Consider the following 21,019-nt stretch of genomic DNA (forward strand, 5'->3'; position numbering starts at 1 on the left):
TCTGTTAAAAAAGCAGCTTTGGGAGGAAGACAAAGCACAGATTAATGCCAGATAATTACCTTCATTGGACGAGGACTGTCATTTTGAACGGTGGATATCACTGAAATTGGTGAAGGCACGATACTGCAGAGATAAAGTGAAGTCAAAGAGGCTCTTTTCTACTGGAAACGTGAGTATTTCCTGTAACCAAGAAGCCTGTGTTGTTTATGACATTGTGATTGAGTGAGATGCAGCTTTTCACAATAACAACTCCTGAATAACACATGTTATGAGGCATCTGAACAACAATCGTTTCTTGTCAACAAGATTTCTTTGTCTCTTCTTCTCTCTCCCGTGATGACATCATTCTCGCTGGGATCCAGAAGCACATGAGGTCTCAAGTCCTGGTCCAAACTCCAGTCCCAAATCTCCCAATCTTTACACGGAGTGGTTAATCCAGATTTGGGAATGCTGGGCAGCACAGACTGCTGAGCCAACATAACCACACCTCCTGAGGATTTGTGGAATCTGAGCAAATCTGAAAATCTTGATGGTTGTTTTTTGAGGAGGTAAAACAACCCAACAAAAGAGCGATCCAGCTCAGAGTGACTGAATCCAGGCTCCAAACAGATTCAGTGTCCGGAGCTCCAGCCCACGAGCTTGGCTCTCATCCAACCTACTCCTGACAAGGCCTGAATTTACTGCTGCTGCCCTGGGAGTCAAATTTCATGCAACCATTCCAATGGTGTAACGGTAAGTGAGTGGATTTTTCTGCCGTCTGCCAAATACATGAGAGGTGGTAGCACATGTACTTACTTGTATCTCATAAACTCAGTTACTTAGTTGCTGACTGCAAACTAATGGGATCCACATAATGGATGTGGCAAATCACAGAGAGAGCGGAGGCCTCAGTTTGTGTTTTGGGGAGGGTGAGGCACTGGAAATAAGCCGCATTCAAGGTCATGTTTATTTGACAGCTATGACAATTGAACCTGAAGATATTTTATCCTCTGACCTTATGCCATTTTATTGTTTTGTTTCTGCTGAGTGCATCCATGCCAGGTTCATATAATTGTATCTCTCATTATGCTGCCCTAGGTCTTCCCTAGACTACAAGCCCCCCACCCCATAAATCCCCCAACCCCCAGCCATGTCAAATTATCGAACCCATGCCCCCCACAGTGTGCAAGCTGTACCCATTCATTCACTCTAAAGAGAGACACATGGACACTTAGAGGCTGGCAAAGAGCATCCTCGCCGCAAATTAATAGGAACACATGTGGCCTGTGGAAGTGGGGCTTCCTCTGCTATTGTTTTACCAAATGGTCCTTTAGTCCCCAGAGTTCATCCTGTTTAATATTCCCCACCCCCCACCCCCTGCCACCTGCAACCCACACACACACTTGTGTCTTACAAATACATGCAGACAGACGCAGCACACCCCTACCCTTCCATCCCCCAGTGCTGTCACTCACACAAACACACACACACACGCACGCACGCACGCACACACGCACACACACACACACCACCAGTCACCTCTATGGAGTCTGTGGAACAGATGGTGGTGTGGCGGAAGTGGTGTCTGTCCTCCATGTTTGTCTTGTTCGCAGACAATTAACGTGCAGTTCAGTTTCAGCTTCAGTTGCCACCGCAGTGCCAGTCACAGCTCCATGCACACACCTGTACCCAAACAAACACAAACTATTACCTTGAACTCCTCACTAAATATTTTAGCCAGAGTGCCACATACCCTAAGACTACTGTCGAGCAAATATATGTTCGAGTTTCATATCTGTACTCACCCCGAGGCTCAAGGCCTGATGGCAATATAGCTCCATGTTCTAGTTAATTATCAACAAACACAGATCTCATGAGCTTAAGTGCTTTCTAGATTCACAACAGTACAATAGCCTGTACAAATAACAGTTAACGTCTAATGTTTATGCTACCATTTTAGACTGAAACGGTGGATCTAAAGGGGAGATTACAACAGGTGATTATAATGGGAGACCAAACTATGAAGTTGCAAGAAAAGGCTTTAGCAGCTCTCTATGAAAATTAAGTTTAAAAACCAAAGTTTTCTGTCATGGGCATCCAAACAAAGAATGAAAGTTACTCCTCTAAAAAAATAACCACATAAGAAATGAGACAGGCTTAAGATTTCTTAAATGTATTTAAGCTAACTTGTAGCTTTGGACTCTTAACCCTAACAGTTAAAGGCAAGAGTTAAATGTGTGTCAAGTATGTAATTTGTATTCTTCTTGACAGGATGCCTGTGTGGTTTGGGTTCTCAGCGCTCTGAACACTACTGCAGCATGACGTCTGACATCTACCACCTCCCACTCAATGTGTATGTCATTGTGCTGGGCATCGGCCTCTTCGTCTTCATGCTCAGCCTCATCTTCTGCTGCTACCTTTTCAGGTAGGTACATGGGTGACTGTGAAAATCTGGGTAATAAGTGAGAGAGTTACAGAAGTACAAAAGAAGACATGACATTTCATCCAGTTAACTATCCAGAGAAAGATTTTTTTTGAACAAGCATTGCAACACAGTGTACCACAGCAGGTTAAAATTCAGATCTACCTTGGTAATAAGATTTTAATATGTGATAATAGAAGCAATCATGATGCAAATTTATGGAGGGTTGACTTGCAGAGCTGCCAAAGTTGCCACAATATAGTCTATGATTGTTAGAATAGGAAACAAAACACATAAGTCTATGCTAGTGTTTATGTAGCTATGTATATATAAATAATGTAATTTCTTAGTTTTAAAACGGGAGACAAATGACTATGTCTAATGTCAAAATGGTTGCTCGTATTAATGAACCCAAGAATTATAACCAACTCTGCTGTTCCCCTCACTGTTTCAACCTTACTCTTTTGGTTCACTCTCGCGGCACTCATCAGTGTCGGTTTGAATTGCAGCAGGCAGCTGTTGTCAGTGAAAGGCTCTAAAACCCACTGTTCGCTACCTGCCCAGCACCAAACTGCAGACAGACAAAGTTAGCAACTAATAAGCTCACTAGCTAAGTAGATAAACAGTCTGGAGCATCTAACAGCTAAATAGCCAAATATTTCCCTCAGGAGTTGGTGGAGAACAAAGCAGAGCTAAAAAGACAGTGAATATTGGACTTGGATTAATCAGGTGTACACAAACACGACTCAAAATTATTGATAGTGTTGCTCTGTGTCTGCTGGATGTTTAAATGACACCTGTTCGCTAATTCATTCATCATACAGTGATGATTGATTTTTGTAATCTCAATTAGCAACTGTTAGCTAACATGGTTGCCATATCAGCTTCATATGGTGATATTATGTCATCATTTAATGCAGGTTTAACAATATATAAATATATGTGTGTGTGTGTGTGTGTGTGTGTGTGTGTGTGTGTGTGTGTGTGTGTATACATATATGTGTGTGTGTGTGTGTGTATACATATATGTGTGTGTATGTATATATGCATCACCTGTGTTTTTCACAGTTTCTTAATATGTTGGTAGAAAATTTATTGTAAAACAATATATATCACTACTCGGCTATAAAATGAACTATATCTGGATGAAGGATTTTATCCATAACTCCTATTGCAGTAGTAGGAAATGGGAGTATTGATTAATAGCATGCCTGACTGTAGTTACAGTACAGTCATTTCTACTGTACAGATGTTTTTCTCTCTCTGTCCCTGTTAGGCTGAAACAACAAGGAACAAGGGAGCAGTTCAGCTACAATGAGGTATGTCTCTGAAATTTCTGTCGCTGTTAGTTAACATGTAACACCAGCTTTCGAAGCAGGTTCTAAATACTACTATAGCATTTCACACTGTCTTTGTCAATTGTGAAATCTAACACCACTGTTTATAGATGATCTCCACTCCATCCATGTGTCTCTACCTACGCTCTGATTTTAAAGCATTAATCCAGCTGCAGTGTGAAAAGGCCTGATGGTGATAGGCAGGTAGCAGGGAGTGACAGTGTGCTGTGGTAGGTGTGGTGACAGTTAGTGTTGTTTTGTTTTAAGCTTCGGGGAAGGCTGAGCTACAGCTGTGTGTTTTATCTGTATTCAGGATGTTTTTTTTAAACTATGCAACTAAAGCAACAACAACAAAAACTGTTGCAAATATTTTTAGGCTGTCACATCAGGACATTGAACACATCTGAAGTTTGTTTTACACCATGGCTTTTCTGCCAACATAATAGTGCTGACACATCATTCACATGACCCAATGCTTCGGTCTTACCTCCCCCTTTTCCCACTGTAGGTGGTGCTGAAGGGAGCAAGCAAGAAACTGAGCCTTCTCGGAGTAAGTCACACTCTTTGACATGCATGTAAATGTCACTTGGGTCTTTTAACATGTATGTTAAACCCTAACAGCTGTACACATTTCGTGTTACCCACACTGTTTCCGTGCCAGCTCAGATGATCCATTATGAGCTGGGAGGGTTCGGTTGGTTAACTCAATCAATTTCTCCTCTCCGATGTGATTAACATGCTGAACTCACTCACAGTGGAGATGTCCTGAAAATATCTTGTATCTCGAATGCAGCTATTTAAAAATGTCAGAGTGCCTGCTTGACTCTCTGCTTGTAGCAGAATTTAGGACTCCAGGAATAACTGCACTCATTCAAAATGTATCATAAAAAAAGATTTCTTCCTGTCTCTTGTGATTCCTAAGCGACTGCTTTCTTTCTTTCTTTTCTTTTTGTCAAGGCAGCTGTGGTGGTTAGGGGTAATTTTGGTTTTCAGTTCAATGTGCAATCTGTTTTTGGGAAAAGGGAAGGGTGAGATAGTCCTGTTACTGAAACATAAGTTAAAAATACTATTTAAAAACAAGGAGTTATATTTGTGTCATGCTCTGAATCTAGGTCACATGAAAGTAATTTACCTCTCAAATTTACTTAATTTAGCTACAAATGGTAATGTTATTGGCTGTGGTGAGATACAACCCCTTTACTGAATTAAGATGGAGGCAACACATAACACACATACACTGACCTTGTTTTGTTGTTTTTTTGTTGTTGTTGTTGTTGTTGTTGTTGTTGTTGTTGTAGCAAACCTGCGCGGTGTGTCTGGAAGAGTTCAGGACCAGAGATGAACTGGGAGTGTGCCCATGCTCACATGCATTTCACAAGAAGTGAGTGTTAATAAACTGGAAATTATAAAGCTTTAATACCACTCTCATACCTGTATGGTAAATATATAGCTAGCTATAGTCGAGTTAGCTTAACTTAGTTTATCTTGGTATAAAGAAAGGAAACAGGGCCAGGTTTCCTGAAGTCTCCGCTGGTTGCTAGGTAACCTAAAGACACGTAGACGCCATTGTATTATTATAATGCCAACTGCCCGGCAAATAACCCTGCATAAAACTACATGTTATATTATACAAAACAAACAAGATATAAAGTGTTCATTAGTGAGTTTTAGAGGCGAAGTTAGGTTGATTTACTTACCTTAAGACAGAACCAGGCTAACACTAGCTGTTTGCAGTCTTTTTGCTAAGATAAGCTCATTGGCTGGTGCTAAATCTCATCTAACTTAATGAACAGTTTCTGAAAGTGTTGACTGAACTCCTTTTATATTAACTGCTGCAAATCAGTATCCACCCAATGGCTAATTTGCATTGTTTTATCTCATTTTACCAGTCCAAGGCCCAAAGTGTATTGGAAAGGAGAAGCTAAATGACTAAACAAATTGAATAGCTAGTAGGAAAAGAAAAAGCAGCAAAGAAATGGACATGCAAATGGGACAGGAAATTGCCCTTTTTAATTCCTGATTAAAATCTGTAGGCCTATTCTTAATTCAATTTCTTTGATCGAGTTATTTTTCTTTTGAAACAGCATTTTCAAATCGATTTGATTTCATTATTTTCTATGGATTCATCGATATATTTTTAAATTATGTACTTATTGACTGTTTTATGTTATTTTGCAAACCCGTTTTTAATTATTTTTTTTAAGTATTTTAAGTATTTATTGACGATTCATAATTCAGTTGTAAATGATTTTATTAAATTACTTTTTATTCCAATCAAAATATTAAATAATAGCTTTGTAATTTATACAATGTATTTATAGATTAATAAATTAATTTGCAAACAAATTTATTAAAGCCTATTTTTATTGTGAAATTGGTTATTAATTAAATGCTACTATTTCAGTGACATGTGGTCCTCCATTCTTCCTGACCACTAAGTAAATGTAATAGATTTGTTTTTTTTAAATTTGATTTTTAGAGGTAGTGTTGAAATGCCTTTTCAAGCTCATTTTTATTTAAGGTTAATACATTACACTTGTGAGGATATTACTTCCAAATGTCATGTTTATCCAAAAACACAAGAGCAAAACTGTAATTAACCAGCCACGAGACTCATATTCTGAACCGAACCAGCATAAAATTAGTAATAGCTTCTTTATTATTAGTACTTACTAATGATTCCAGGTGTTAAACATAGTGTGGAGTTTATTGTTATATACCAGTATTATCCAAGATGCTTCTGGAAAACCAAATTGTTGTCATGCAATGTTTAAGCTGACTGTTACTGTCTGTGTTCCGTCAGGTGCCTGCTTAAGTGGCTGGAGATCCGCAGTGTGTGCCCCATGTGTAACAAACCCATCCTCCGGCTCCACACAGACGCTCCCCAGGGTGCTGAGGGTCCCATGGACCCAGAGGAGGTGTGAGGGATTTGGGGAAGAGGAAACTGAACTCCCCTTACAGAAAACACACATATTAAATACACCAGGGATGATGGACAGCGTGCATCTTTAAGACATCTCACAGGAAATGTTGATAATGAACCCAAGTGGCCACCTTGCTGCTGACCTTTGAGCAATATGCCTTGGTGGAATTGGATATTGACAGCACCAAATTCATTTGGTCAGATCAGTCAGGGAGAGGGTGGATGAATAGGATCTTTTCATAAAAATGCTCCTAGATCTACTTCCATATTGCACTGTTCACCAAAAACATGACAGGAAAAGGAGCCACTTTAGAGAGCAGGATATCATTGCGGCTGTCACTGGATGACTAGTGCAGCACTGCCAGAGACAAACAACACAACAGGCATTCAGCGGGACATCAGAGTACAGGATTAGAATGGATACCTCTAATATCTCAGGGGTGTTACCAATACAGCCAGCACAAACCATGTCAGTCACCCTATAACCCTGTGCCACACATGCATCTTCAATACTGCCAGTGTAGGTGAAATGCTCCAGGTAGCCACAACCTCCGGCTGAAACCACGACCAGCGGGATTACAACCATGACGATTTACGTAGACAATATTGTTACCGATTGTGTCCCAGGCCCTTTCCTTTTAAAAAGAGACTGATAGAAAACTAGTCTTGCTTGTATGTATTGTATGTAAACGTGTCCCTATATATATTGTTATTTTGTATTTGTTGCTTTTAAATAAAACGTCACGTAATGTATTGCAATGGTGCTGGATTTATTGAAAGGTCAGTCACACAATTTCCAATGAGTCTGATAAGGAACTTAAAGTCCATTTAAAAACAGTAAACTAATAGTCATGAAATCCACTATTCTCTCCTTAGCTCACACTCATTTACATACAAAATGGATTAAAATGTAAGTTGATGACATATTGAATAACAGTTTGTTTGTTTTGTTTTAACATTTATAGATGATTTACAAAGGTTTGTTGTGTTTTGCAACATTAGAGCATCAAACCCTAACTTCAGGTTCAACAGTCCATGACACTTAAAAAAAAAAAAAAAAAAAAGCTTAATTACAAGCTACCAAGGTGATTATTTTGATTCAGAAACTATGCAGCCACAAACTTTTTTCCAAATAGGTATGGAGAGCTGGCTGAGTCCACATGTGTGTATTTGGTCTTTAATTTGAAGCCTCGGTGCCTTTAGCTTCCACAAATTCCATGGCTTTCTCCTTGACTGCCTGGATGCTCTGCGGGGTGCCGTGCTTCTTTTCGTACTCCAGGTAGCGCTTGAAAAAGAACTTGATCTTTTTCACTGAAACACTCAGGTGGATCACACGATCAAAGAGCGCCCTGCAGGACACAGGAAGTTGGAAAACACCATGAAAGACTTTGTATGTTTGATTATACACGTAACCAGCTCACAGATCTCAGTGTTATACACCAATAAGGCTTGGAAAATGATCATTTGCTCACCTGACTTCCTTCTGTGATCCATGTTTGACCATGAGGTCGATAAAAACAGACCAGAGATCGGTGCGTTTCGGATAGCTTGTCAGGACTTTGTCAAACATGGTGCGACCTTTCTCTACATCACCATAACGGAACTCCAGCTGAGCGAACTTGGCAATCACATCCACACCTGAGAGGAAGGATGACAACACATAAAGGTTAAAACCTGTGGAGAGACGCAGCTGGGGCAGGGAAACAGAATCTAACTAGTTACATACACTGAACTCTGACATAGACTGCACAGTCGAACGGGGGAGGGGATGACTAACTGGTTTCAGTCAATAGTGGGTGTAAAAAAATATCATCATCATCATACTCTTTTGTGGTAGGCTATATCTTGAGCTTTCAGCCAGGCTATCTTACTTTCTTTGGAGGGCAGACTCTTCAGTGCCCTCTGCAGGAGAGCACTGGCAGAATCGCTCTGACCCTGCTGGAGCAGGAAGGTCCCGTAACTCAGCCACACTGCCTTATTCTGACGGAAACGCTTCGTCATCGTCTTGTACAAGCTCTCTGCCTCCTGGATACAGCCACAAAACAGCCCACAACACAGAGTAAGAGAAACACGTCGATTTTAAAGGCTACAGAACACAGCATTTGAGCATTGAAAGGGTAAAATGTCAAACTAAGGAAAAACTCAATAGACTGCACCTTGGTCTTGTTGGACTTGGCGTAGATGTCGGCCAGCTGCTGATAAACGAGCATAGGCTCACAGAACTGCAGCGCCCGCTCAAATACTTTCTTTAAAGTCTCCTCTGTGCCATACATGTTCTCCAGGTTCAGCAGGGCCACCCACACATTCAGCTTCTCCTGCTCCTCCCTGGACCAACACAGGATAGTATTATCTAACACCAGTATGTGCTGTTAAAAGTGGTCTTGGACGTTAACAATGAACCTTTGGGTTGCAAGTTTAAAGACTGACCCAATATGAGTGACATAAATCCATTATTTTATGAATCACCTGAAGGAAATAGTTTTGAGAGCCCTCTCAGCCACAGCGCGGGCCTGCTCGATCTGTGTGGCCTGCAGGTGATGTGCCATGTACTGGAGCCAAAGCAGAGAGCTGTTGGGTGAGGCGAGGAGCAGGCGCTCGAAGGCAGCCGCATCTTCGGGGCGCAGGTTCGGATCCATGAGCTCGGTTTCCCGCTGTACCAGCGCTTTCTCTGCTGCCTTCTTCTCCTGTTCCACCTCATGACGAGACTTCTTCTGGGGCTGAGGAGAGAAGTTTCAAGACGAAAGACAGGATGGTCAAGAAGATGAGTGATGAAGAGGAGCGGAGAGAGAAATAAATCCAAAATAAAAGACTTCTAAGAGATTATCTTTGAGCAGGATACAGAAAACGATGATAGTAAGTTGTATGTTTAGGTTTGTCTCACCTTGCTGCTTCTGTCTTGGTCCTCTCCATCACTGGAGTCCCCGTGCTGAGCTGCAGAGGCAGGCTTCAGAGAGTTCAGTCCCACGTCCCAGGAGAAACCTGCCGCCACCTGCAGTCGGGCTGGACCCGCAGAGCTGGGTGACACCTGCTGAGGGAGGGGAGGTAGGGAGAATTTATTTTTCTGGCTATTAGATAATATCACTGCACATTCTGAGCAGCATTATATTCACTTACTTTTGCAGGATCAGGTTTGGGTTCTTCTTCATCTTCCTTATCATCATCTTCCCTGAAGTACACCTCAACTCCGCTGTCATTATCCTCTGTCTTAGCTTTCTTAGTTTTTTTCTTCTTATTTGGGACCTGGGACTCTGCTTGTTTCTGGCAAACAAAACAACATAAAGATCATCAAGGTTTAAATAAACCACAACACATGCACGCAATTGCTTCAGTGGCCATCTGGTTGTAATTAAAGCTGTAGGGTTTGCAGAGGGACTGGGGCAAAGATCAATGCAGCAATTATTGCTGTCAGACCAAAGGATAATGAGTGCATGATAAATGAAGATGGCACAGATCTATGTGCAGGTGGTTCCCCATATTGGGTACTGCTCACTTTCAAACACCTCAGCAACTCCGAAGACTGACTAGCGAGTCATGTACACTGGAAAGGGGGAGTGAGGAAGGAAAGAAAGTCTGACGTCAGCACGCCAAGGAAACCCAGGCCGTTTGTTACCTGTTCACTCTCAGACAGTGTGCGCTTCTTCTTCTTCTTAGAATCATATTTCTTCTTCTCCTCTCCGATAAGACGCAGCGGCAAACCGAGAGATTCTGGAAGGACATCTGGCTTCCCGGTGTCCATGGGGAGCAGAGAGAGGTCGACCAACTCCTCCTCTTCGTCAATACTGAGGACGAGAATAGAAAAGAGCTGCAGACTAAAAATGACACGATGACAGTATTGATTCTGTAACCAAAGCTGCGGTGGACAAGAGCTCATGCAAAGACACACGAGAGGCATTACGCTGCTAAATTCTTCCCATTTGCCCTTATCAGTTTCTGATGTCTGGTATGACGACGGCTTCTTGTCTTTCATTCTACATTCATGCGTCACAAGACATTTAACTCATTAAACTGCTAGTTACACTGGATCAGTGTAACCTTAGTGACAATAAAGTTCTCTTGGACATATGTTCATTATTACAAACCCAGAGCTGAGATGTGTTTTTGTTTTTTTTTGTACCTGAGGATCTTAGTGGTGAGCAGAGTGTTGGGAGGCAAGTGCTCAGAGAGGACCTTGTGGTTGTTAACAAAGAACTTGGTGGACTGCTGAAGCTGGGCTCTTCCAGTTAAACCTCGAGACAACCTGGAAGACAAGTGAACACTCTGTCATTTTTAACAAGATCACAAAGCAGTGAGAAGAAATAATGAGCAGGGCAGAGGATATGTCATGATACCGGCTGAAATAACTAGAATGAAACAAGGGGCGTGTTGTTCCTGTCGGAAGTTCATATGTTTCTGTGGAGTTTAGATATGAATGCACTTTCTGTCCTGTCTGGCGCTAAAGAAAGTTAAAGCTAAATTAGTTAAAGTTAAGTTTCAGTGCTGGGTGAATTTCTCAGTTACCTGATGAAGATGCCCTGCTCTCGCACAGCCTTGACGTAGCCTCGGATGATCTGGCCTGCCTTCAGTTTGTCTACAGACAAAACCTCTGGGTCCTTCACTGGCTTGGCCTGCTCCGGGTTCAGCCTGAGGGAGAAGGGTTTCAATCAGCCACGCAACCTAATAAGATTTACTGTTGTCCTAAGCTGTGTAAACTCATGCATTAGACTTTTACAGTGACACGTCATACCTCGATGGACGTAGAGATAACTGCCACTTGCCATTTTCACACCCGAGGAGGAAACACCTGAGGCAAAAGAGGACATTAAAAAGTTAAAGTCTTAATCTGCGCTTTGAGATGGTCAAGACTGACGATGGTGGATTGTAGCTGCTGATTCTTGGTATTCTGTCTGAGCAATTTCCCATGAATGTATTCTGGGCAGTGGAAGATCAACATTTGCAACCATGATATTAGGCTCTTATAATTCCAGCAGTTCGTTTTGTTTAGCCTGACCCACTGCCAGAAAGTTAACTTATCTTTCATTTAGGTTCATGCAAAACAAACAAAAAAAAAAAACAAGTTATCCACAGTTTGTAAATGAAATAGAACATTACAAGGCAACAACTGAACTGGTCTATCAAACAGGCTTTGTGCAACATGATGAATGTTTCCCTGTATCCCTGTTTTTAAACGATATCATCTCTCCTTCTTTACGCCTGCCAGCTTTTCACTCTGCCTTCCAGTGTGGCTGTTCAGGAACAACAACTACAACCACTTTTGATTTTCAACATGTTTTGTCTTACAAACTAGTTCTGCGAGACCACAAACTGACCCTTAGTCTCAGACTATGTGCAATACATAAATAAAGGATCTTTATACAAAGGTCGCTGCTTCATGTACCGACCTGATTAGCTGATCCTTGCTATACCCATCCAGGGGGTTTGGCCTGTAGGCATCAGCAAGGTCAGTGACAGCAACAGTCCCCATGCCGCCGAAGGGAAGCTTGACCATGAGTCCAACTTGTGGCTGAATATTAGTCACGATCCCCAAAGTAACGCTGCCTTTCTCCAATTTATGGAGACCTGGAAAGCAAAGGGAACCCAGGAATCAAATTGTGTTTTAGCATTCAGCATTCACAATCTGAAATCAATATGGAGAAGTGATACAGAATGCAAAAATAGAACAGCCAACAAGACACAGTCTGAGGTGCTCCTACCTGTGAGTGAGAGCACAAAGCGATGAGGTTTGGAGCTCACTTCTACCACTTTAGCACGGACTGCTTGGCCCAGCTTGTATAGTTTCTCCGGGTGTCTGGCGTCCTGAGGATAAGCACAATTTTACTGAGATTTAAATGAAAGGTTCATCGAATCTTACTTTCTCTCCAGCTGTAAAAAGCCTTCGACTTCAGTCATTCTCAGCACTTGAATGTTAAAGATGACAAGACGTGCTCATCCGATACATATGAAACGACATAATGCAGACACAGCTTTAAACTTACTTTAGGATCAGTGATCATGGCCAAAAGCTCAACCGTCCCAGTCACACACGGATCAGTGGTGACTTCCAAAGACTTCTTCTCTGGATTGAACTGGGGGCAGAGCACAAGCACGTTAAAAAACACGGCTGCACGTGTGTTCCTTAAAAGCTGTTGTCCATTTGTCAACTTATGACCAAAAAGTAAAATTTTGTGGAAACCCAGGCAGTTATAGTATGCCTTTACAATTTTCAAAACTTACCTTTGATACAAAGCATGTCAATTCATCCCCGACCTTATAGCTTTTAAGTTTCTCTTTTGCTGGAACTGGTTTGCAATCTACGCTCTTATCCAGTTTGCTGTAGAGAGAAAAAGAAAAAGACATAACATGTGAACAGCTATGACAACACAACAGGTTTATATAATGGTAATATTTACTGGTTGAAAAATGAGAACACTGTAAATCTACTAATTTACTTTAGGATTACACAATAACATTCAGGATATCATGCGGCATATTATGTAATGTTGGACATGGTAATTGCACAATGAACTGTACTATACAATTACCTTGGTATAAGTGTGAGCTCAGGAATGGTGTATGTATATCTGGGATGGGAAAACGGCAAGAATCTGAAAAAAGACATAAAATTAACTTTAAGTTCAATACACTTTAACAAATAATAAATATAAAATCATCACATTCACTTTTATACTTTTACAGGGATTTTAAGGTTAAGAATGGACTAAAGTACACTAGGAAAGTAGGAACTAAAGTAGGAAAAAAAAAAGGGTCTATTCCAACATGTAAAATGAGGCATGACATGAGTGTTTACCTGTGACTGGAGGCTTCTCGCCCTCCAATGACCCTGACGTTGACCACACTGCCCACTTTCACCGAGGACGTCGGGAAGGATCCCAAACACACTTTTGTGTTCTCCACCACCTCAGACACGTGCACGCTGCCTGTGCTTCCATCGTCCAGTGCTACCTGAATGCAGGTGGGCTTCACTGTCCGTACTTTCCCCTGCAGGATTTCACCGAAGCAGTGACCCTTGGAGCTCGACTGGTTCTCCGAGGTTATGCGCTGTCTTTTTGATGCAGTGCGTTGCCAAGACACTAGAGGGAGCCCTTGTAGTTCCTGACAGTTGCGTTCCATCACCTCGACGGCCAAACTCATCCCGGCCTTCAGCTTCTCTGACTCAAACAGCAATATCTCATTCAGGTGGCTGCTAGTTTGGATCACGGTCAACTGGGCCGTATCACCCAATGAGATGACGGCAAAATCTTTGTCTGTGTACTGCACCATCGCTGTGTATTTTGATCCTTCATTTAACTGCAAAAATACAGAAACACCGCAGTCAGTTAATTATTTATACCTTTCAGCCTCCGTCCAACCACAGTGATTTCCATACAGTCCCCTACATAAAAATCACTAAGACAATATTGTCTCACGCTGTCTGACTCTTTAGAAAAACACCACCTACAGCACGTTAAAGGGAAAACGTGTTCATCCTAACTTTCTTTACTTTGAAAACAGGTCAGTAAATGGCATTAGGAAGAGTGACACTCACAGATTTCTTGTTTCCCACCAGCTTAGAAAGGATGGACACATGCACACAAGTGGAGAGGATGTCAACGTGAAGGATGACCGCAGTAGCTTTCTGTCCTGAGGTCAAGTTAACTCCTGAAAAGCACATCATGTATTTTATGTGAAACAAAAAATGTAACGTGTTAAAGGTAATCATGCAACATGTAGCAGACAACACAGAGAGAAGGCAGGAATATCTTCACTGCAGTGTCCTGACATTACTGGAGAGGACATTTGTGTTATATGTATGTATGTTTGTATGTAAGGAGCTCAACAGACACCAGCCAATCAATAATGCAGTATTTCATTATTTACCACATCATTTTGGTTGGATGCAATGATACCATGAAAACCCGGTACCAGCTCATGTTGCTATATGCATTCCAAGAGACTGCAGGAAATGTGAATGATATTTAACCTCCTAAGACCCGAACTCTTGCATGACGTGCATTTTTAATTTCTCTTTGCTTTTTAGGCTGATTGGGACCTGAGAAAAATGATGTCCACATATGAGGACATTAGTTTTAAATTTCGATTACTGAGTGGCAGTATAATATCCTCATATGTGGTCACCAGGCCCTTGTTAAGAAAAAGTTAGTATTGTGGTCTAGAGAACCCAAAATGTGAGGTCCACATATATGGACGCCAGGTCCTAGGAGGTTAAAAAGGAGTAAAACATTTAGGAATTTCAAACCAAAAACACTAAAACATTAATTATTAAATGTTTCTAATACATACCCATGACATGGTTCTTGCTGGCCAGTATGGAAACACCGACCAAATCATCAGACGTAAATGTCGCTCCATTGTCACTCACAGTATCCGTGGTCAGCTTCAGCTTCTGACCAACAGAGAGAGCAGCCAGCTGCTGGCGAAGATCGCTGTTATCTGAGAGAGACAACGAGATAGACACCATAAGGCCTGACTTATAACATCTGATTTATGTTGAGCCCGTTTATATCCAAATCTAAAGTGACTTCAGAGACAACACATGCATACCTTTCATAGCCAACATTTCATTCACGGATCTTCTCTCCTGCAGACCATTAATGAGTCTGGTCTGGGCGTCACCCTCTGAAGCTGTGACCTCTGACATCTTCAGTGTGATCAGGAAACGCCGCTTTTCCTCGTCCAGGTTGGTCACTTTAGCGATGACTGTCTGGCCCAGCTGAAAGGTGGCTGTGGCATCACTGATGAACTTGTCAGACATGGCCTGGGAAGCAGAGCAGAGAAAGAATCTTAGAAGGAGAAATAAACAACTTGTAAATACAGATTTTCAGGTGTGAAGACACACAACAGCCCTTTACTCACCGACTTTGGTGCAAGACCCACGAGGCCATATGGGAACTCCACAAAGACGCCATAGGACATGATGTTCTTGACCCAGCCAATCAGCTGCATCCCAACTGTGATCTCTGAGAAGTCCTTGGCAACCACTCCCTCCTCCAGTGACCACCTCACGGTCGGTTTCTTGGTGAGAGTCTTTAAAAGAGGAACAGCTAAGGAAAACACAACGATCCTGCTTTTCATATTTAGAAAATGTGAGAATGAACTTCCCGATAAGCATCGAAGGCCAATAAAATATTTCATACTGTGCAAAATCAATCTAAGCAGGGCAAATTTCGGTAGACCGTATAAAGAAAGGATACAATATTCTGTTTGTTCTTGCCGAAACACATGAGGTTTGAGATGTTGTCTCCCTCCTGCAGGCTCTCCCACAGCAGAGGGCAGTTGGACATGTGATCAGAGAGGTGCATGGTGGGTAGTATGGCTTTTATCTCATCAGGGAGGATCGCCACCTCCAGGCCGAAGAGCAACTTTTTCAGCACCTTGGCCTCCAGCCTCTACATCACATACAGAGTGCAGATGTTACATTAGTGAAATGCAGAGGTCATGATTTGGCCCATTATGATAAAAGAGAGACAAAACCAAAGCTTGAGGTCTTTAACTTACCTTCCCCACCTCACAGTCAAACTGGGGCTTGGCAGGTTCCTCAGTTTCTCCCTTCGCTGCAGCCTTGAAGGACAGCACCATCTTCGCCTTGTCGGGGTCACACTGAAGAACTTTAGTCTTTAACACCTGGATGGTCAACCAAAATGAACAAATCAGATGTCAAATCAAGGGCTTGTGGTGGTTCCCAAACATCTCGAACAAAGACAACAAAAACCTTACACCGGATCACTCCTAAATTTTATTTGATTTCCTCACCTGCCCGACATAGAAGACCTCCTCAGGATTGATGATGGGCTCAGAGCTGAGCTCACTGAGTGGCACTAGACCCTTGACGTTATTGTAGAAACGAACAATGCAGCCAAAGTTTTTGATGCAGACAATGTAGCCATGGGACAAGCTGCCGGGACGAGCGTCAGTAAAGCTGAGGAACAACGGCAGGGAGCTTTCAACCAGGGCCTTCTTTCTGGTCAGGTACAGCTTCTTATTCTCTGCATCTACTGACAGCACCTGCAGGAATACATCCCCACACAAACACAGAGGAATAAGACACATATCTGCCAAAGAGTTGAAACTGTGCATTCTACAGATTTTATTCTCAGTGGCTTAAAACAAAGTAGAGTAAACTGCACTGACCCGACATTTGACTTTCATGCCCTCTATGTACTTCTTCTCTGGGTTTTTGAGGATAATGTCAGAGAGGTGGGTCCGAGGCACCAGACCTTTAATGTGGTCAGACAGATGCACCACCATCCCGTGATTCAGCAGGACTGACACTGTGCCCTTGGAGGAAAAGACACATGGAAGAAAGAGGATGTGAGACAGATAACAGAATCAGGGAGAGAGACAGGAACGTATACAAAGGAAAGAATAATATATGTAGAAAGGGTCATTGAATGAATGTTTAAACATAATAAAAACAAAGATTTCTAGATTTCATTTTTTGTTCATTAACTCAATTTTTTAATCAATCTACACAGATGTTAGCCAAAAAGTTTGATTTCCTCATGAAGAATCCTTAAAGTTACATCTATACCTACTCCCTCATTGAAAAATCCCAAATCTATGAATGTGCCGATATGTTTTCTTGCAAAGGTTTAACTACTAGATACAAGATTTCTCCTACTTGACTGAAAAGTCCATCTGAAGTGCGCGTGACCTGAAGGCCTCATGTTTCCACATCACACTTGTATAACTCGCGTATTGTACCATGACTGGCTTCCAAAGTTGCGATGCTTTAAAAGAAAATTTTTGCATTGCCTTTGCCACTGACTGAAACATTGCATTTCTGATGTTAAGTATGTTCTCACTGCTGCTTCCTCTTAGGTCCGACTGTCAACCTTGCTGATGTGACGCTGCGCGACTTAAATGTAAACACTTTGGGCTTTTAAAGTGAGACGTCGCCATGTGTTGCCTAACAGATTTTTAGAAATGTCAACATGAGCAAAGTTTACAATTACCTCCACAACTTGACCAGCCTGGATATCATGATATCTATAAAAAGGCCTCTCAATCACACTCCTGCAAATAAGACGAGAAACATTTTTGTCAGAATTTCAAAATGGATTTTTGAGTTCAATGCTCAGTACGGGGGAAGTTCAGAGCCACACACCTGCGCAGACTAACAAAATGAATTTGGTCAATGGGGCTGTAGTCCAGGATCCTGCAGGTGTGCTCAGGCATCGCCAGCGCTCTGTTCTCATTCGCTGTCTCATTTGACTCTTTTAGGTGGTTCCTCTGTCGGGAAAGACAATAAAATGATTTTAACCCAAGGCTGTGGTGGCAGCATATCAGCAGACAGCATTTATTCTTTGTTACAACTAAAATTGGATAAAAGCATCAAAGCATCAAACTGACTCACGTGTACAAATGCCAATGTTTTGCCAGGCAATTCCAACATGGCTCCAGACATGTGGTGTATAGTCGTTATTTTGCAGCACTTCACCACCTCACCAATGCGGTCACCCCCCGCAGGGGTGGGGTCAATAGTTTTCCCAGGCTGAATGAGGAAGCTGCGCAGACTCAAACCCACCAGACGTGTGGACGGCTCCACGTAGAGCACACAAGCTTGCACCTGGGTGGATGGATGCAAAAGCGCAAAAGAGGGTTAGGATGCCAAATTTATAATCAAGTACGAGCATGTGAGACAGAAAGACTGAGTGGTAACATGTAATGCTTTCATCTGAGACCTTTAATAGGGTGTATTTTAATTGAAAACATCCATTAGATGCCAAAAGCATCCCTGTGCTGAGTCAGGTTTACCTCAGTTCCCTCTGTGTAGTCGGACGCCTGTTCTGGCTCCATGTGGAGAAAGTCCACCTGGCCACTAAAGGAGGACAGGAAGTCCAGGATCAGACCATGTTTGGTCACCTGCAATAAAGAAATTTCAACATTATCAAAATGAATTTATAACAGTAAATAAACAGGAGATCATTCACTGAACAAAAGACAATTGACTTTAACCAATGAATTTTCATCCTATATTTGGACTCATATTATAATAATAAACTAAACATAATAAATGTCACTGTCTTCTTATCTTTACCTTCTTGATTGTAGATTTGAGCAGAAGACCAGGCAGAAGGTTGGTGAGGTTCCATCCCTGCGTGGATTCAGCACAGGCCTGGGAGATGGTCAGGGGGTTGACAGAGAGCTGGATCACACGCCCTTCGTTCTTTACTTCGTCCACATGAGAGGTCACATACTGACCCACTTTCAGCTCTGTAGACATGAGAACGCAGAGTAAGATGTAAACTCCTGAGATATTTTGATCTCTGCAATTATTTTCTCTGAATGAATTTCCTCATTTAATGAAAAGCAAATTTAAAATGCTTTGTAATACCTTCTGGGTTGTTGTGTTTGTCTTTTACTGTTTTCATAGGCAGGAAGGCTTTGGACCCACTGATGCCAATGTCAACTATGCAGCCATGATCCTCCACACTTTCCACACATCCACTCAAGACCTACATCAATACACAGTGACAACATATCAATACATTTTTGGTTTAAAAAAAAAAAAAAATCAAACTGAATATTTGTTTGACTGATTATGTGCATTAATGACTCACCATGCCAGCTTTCAGAGAGCTTGAGGTGAGACCCTTGTTGACCAGCTTTGGATTGACAGACAGCTGGATGCTCAGAGAGCCTCCTCTAGCTACGTCTAACTTGGCAACCACACATCTCAACACCATGCCGGGGTAGAAGAGGTGTGGCAGAGAGCAGATCTCCTGTGAAGTACAGGAACCAGATATTAGAAATATATTACAACATATCCTGGAATGTGTACCAACTTCTTTATTAGCAGTATATTCAAATAATCGCTCCACAGGCCTACCTCTGTGTCAGCTGATTCCAGCTGCTCATTGAGCAGCTTGGTGTACGAGTCGCTGATGTTCTTGATGCTGAGGAAACCTCTTAGACCACAAGGCAGACTGACTGTCACCTCAAAGTCTGCGACCTCCTTCACACAGCCGAGCATCAGCATACCTTCCTTCACATTCTGGGGGAAAAGAAACCACACCCACTCAAGTCAGATACTATGCTGAATACCCTGACTAACCTTTTGATTCACAGAAATGCCACACTAAATATAATTTTACTGAGAAAAACAGTCTACCTGACACGTTTAACAAATTCCAATTATGCGTTGGGTCTTTCCAAATATATTACCTTTATATGTAGGATTTCCACACACTTGGCTGCTGCATTGAGTGTCAGACCATCTCCTTTTTCTTTGCTCGTCTTTTGCTTCTTGAGTTTCTTGCCATCATCTTTGCCCGCCCCCTTTCTTTTCTTAGTTTCTGCTTGTTCGTTTGACTGCAAGAAAGACGCAACCATCATTAACTGGGGAAGACATTTTACTGATATGTTCTAGTGTGAGACTCAGTATATGGTGCACTATCAACATTTACCTACACATTTTGTGAAAACGATGGAATATGAAGGGAGAATGAGAAGAGCAAACATGAAAGAAGGGCTTCCACTTCAGTAATGTATGGGTGTGAATTAGAAGAATACACTGTGTAGTATTGTGTGACAATCCAGTGAGTTGTCCAGATAAAGTATGTCTTTGCATATATATGTGGACACAAAGACAAAAAAAAGAGTTGAACTCTACCTGGAACAGGTTGTCCACTTCGGTCCGCTGCGCCACTATTTTACTCTCAGTGGGCTTCTTTGCTGTCCCTCCTCGAGGGAAGTCTTCCTCCACTGATGCCATGTTTGATGTTGATTCAGACGTCTGGGAAAATTAAAGGTACTGTGAATAAATTGCTTGTTTCAAGGATTTTAAACTGATGATGACACACCACAACCTAGAGAGTGGACATGGTCAGGCTCTAGTGCAATTTTGACTTCTTTGATGTAACTGTTGATTTTACATTTGAAACGTTTACATTCATGATGAACGTTATCGACGTCATCGTCTCAAATGTAAAAACACAAAACCACATACTGTTTGACCACTCTAATACAAGCGTAACTATTTAGAAAAGCAGAAAGAAGTCAAGTGAATCAGTAGCATTCCTGTATCCCCCTTTGAACTGAAAACATGCATGGGATAATCGTTAGCTGAAGGTAACATGTTTTGATATTCGTCCTAAATACGTAGCAAGCCTCTATACAAACCCCTGTTTTCGAATTAAAGACATTCTATAATATAGTCTCCGTATTTACAATGAAATATTCCTTACGTTAAATCTCCAGCTTTCTGGATAGCCAAACTCACATGTTGTTCAGCAACACGCCATGATCTCAACCCGGAAGAAAAACTCATATGGGCGTTTCATTCTTTGTCCAATCACAGAGGAGAAACAATGATTGACAGTATCTTCAGCCATTTAGCGATCGTGTTGGACTCCAACTTTG

General features: G+C 41.8%; 2 protein-coding genes across 4 annotated transcripts; one reads left to right on the plus strand and one right to left on the minus strand.

Moving 5' to 3' along the window:
• Window positions 1-592: 592 nt before the first annotated feature.
• Window positions 593-7,414, plus strand: zgc:175214 (uncharacterized protein LOC557610 homolog). The gene is made up of 6 exons (XM_056372204.1): window positions 593-732; window positions 2,251-2,404; window positions 3,678-3,720; window positions 4,247-4,288; window positions 5,037-5,119; window positions 6,542-7,414. Exons 1-6 carry the CDS (start codon window positions 708-710, stop codon window positions 6,660-6,662), a joined length of 468 nt encoding a protein of 155 aa, XP_056228179.1. The 5' UTR covers window positions 593-707; the 3' UTR covers window positions 6,663-7,414.
• Window positions 7,411-20,985, minus strand: pdcd11 (programmed cell death 11). 3 transcript variants are annotated; one of them, XM_056372171.1, is made up of 36 exons: window positions 20,880-20,985; window positions 20,271-20,393; window positions 19,823-19,969; window positions 19,488-19,652; window positions 19,219-19,380; window positions 18,993-19,113; window positions 18,696-18,871; window positions 18,413-18,520; window positions 18,012-18,224; window positions 17,763-17,887; window positions 17,611-17,671; window positions 16,787-16,933; window positions 16,409-16,660; window positions 16,154-16,279; window positions 15,850-16,044; window positions 15,512-15,682; window positions 15,200-15,413; window positions 14,939-15,088; window positions 14,184-14,296; window positions 13,446-13,945; window positions 13,180-13,242; window positions 12,872-12,968; window positions 12,634-12,723; window positions 12,352-12,454; window positions 12,040-12,217; window positions 11,385-11,441; window positions 11,159-11,281; window positions 10,776-10,898; window positions 10,272-10,440; window positions 9,776-9,919; window positions 9,543-9,686; window positions 9,128-9,378; window positions 8,818-8,986; window positions 8,533-8,686; window positions 8,134-8,299; window positions 7,411-8,010 (listed from the first exon to the last, which is right to left on the minus strand). In XM_056372171.1, exons 1-36 carry the CDS (start codon window positions 20,925-20,927, stop codon window positions 7,839-7,841), a joined length of 5,520 nt encoding a protein of 1,839 aa, XP_056228146.1. In that variant the 5' UTR covers window positions 20,928-20,985; the 3' UTR covers window positions 7,411-7,838. The 3 variants fall into 3 exon arrangements, with proteins under 3 accessions (XP_056228146.1, XP_056228144.1, XP_056228147.1); XM_056372169.1 differs by having other exon boundaries at window positions 9,543-9,689; XM_056372172.1 differs by having other exon boundaries at window positions 9,543-9,689; window positions 20,845-20,904.
• Window positions 20,986-21,019: the final 34 nt, after the last annotated feature.

The sequence above is a fragment of the Seriola aureovittata genome, chromosome 3 (assembly GCF_021018895.1).
Source record: "Seriola aureovittata isolate HTS-2021-v1 ecotype China chromosome 3, ASM2101889v1, whole genome shotgun sequence".
Lineage (NCBI taxonomy): Eukaryota > Metazoa > Chordata > Actinopteri > Carangiformes > Carangidae > Seriola > Seriola aureovittata.

What these genes read in the sequence shown, in the direction of transcription:
- zgc:175214 (XM_056372204.1), top strand. Translation starts at nt 708, where the DNA reads ATGCAACCATTCCAATGGTGTAACG. An exon ending in ACCATTCCAATGGTGTAACG is followed by an intron (nt 733 to 2,250) that starts GTAAGTGAGTGG and finishes TCTTCTTGACAG; the next exon opens with GATGCCTGTGTGGTTTGGGT. An exon ending in AGCAGTTCAGCTACAATGAG is followed by an intron (nt 3,721 to 4,246) that starts GTATGTCTCTGA and finishes TTCCCACTGTAG; the next exon opens with GTGGTGCTGAAGGGAGCAAG.
- pdcd11 (XM_056372169.1), bottom strand. Translation starts at nt 20,927, where the DNA reads ATGAGTTTTTCTTCCGGGTTGAGATCATGGCGTGTTGCTGAACAACAT. An exon ending in CCAAACCTGATCCTGCAAAA is followed by an intron (nt 9,690 to 9,775) that starts GTAAGTGAATAT and finishes CCCCTCCCTCAG; the next exon opens with CAGGTGTCACCCAGCTCTGC. An exon ending in CCAAGTCCAACAAGACCAAG is followed by an intron (nt 8,687 to 8,817) that starts GTGCAGTCTATT and finishes GGCTGTATCCAG; the next exon opens with GAGGCAGAGAGCTTGTACAA.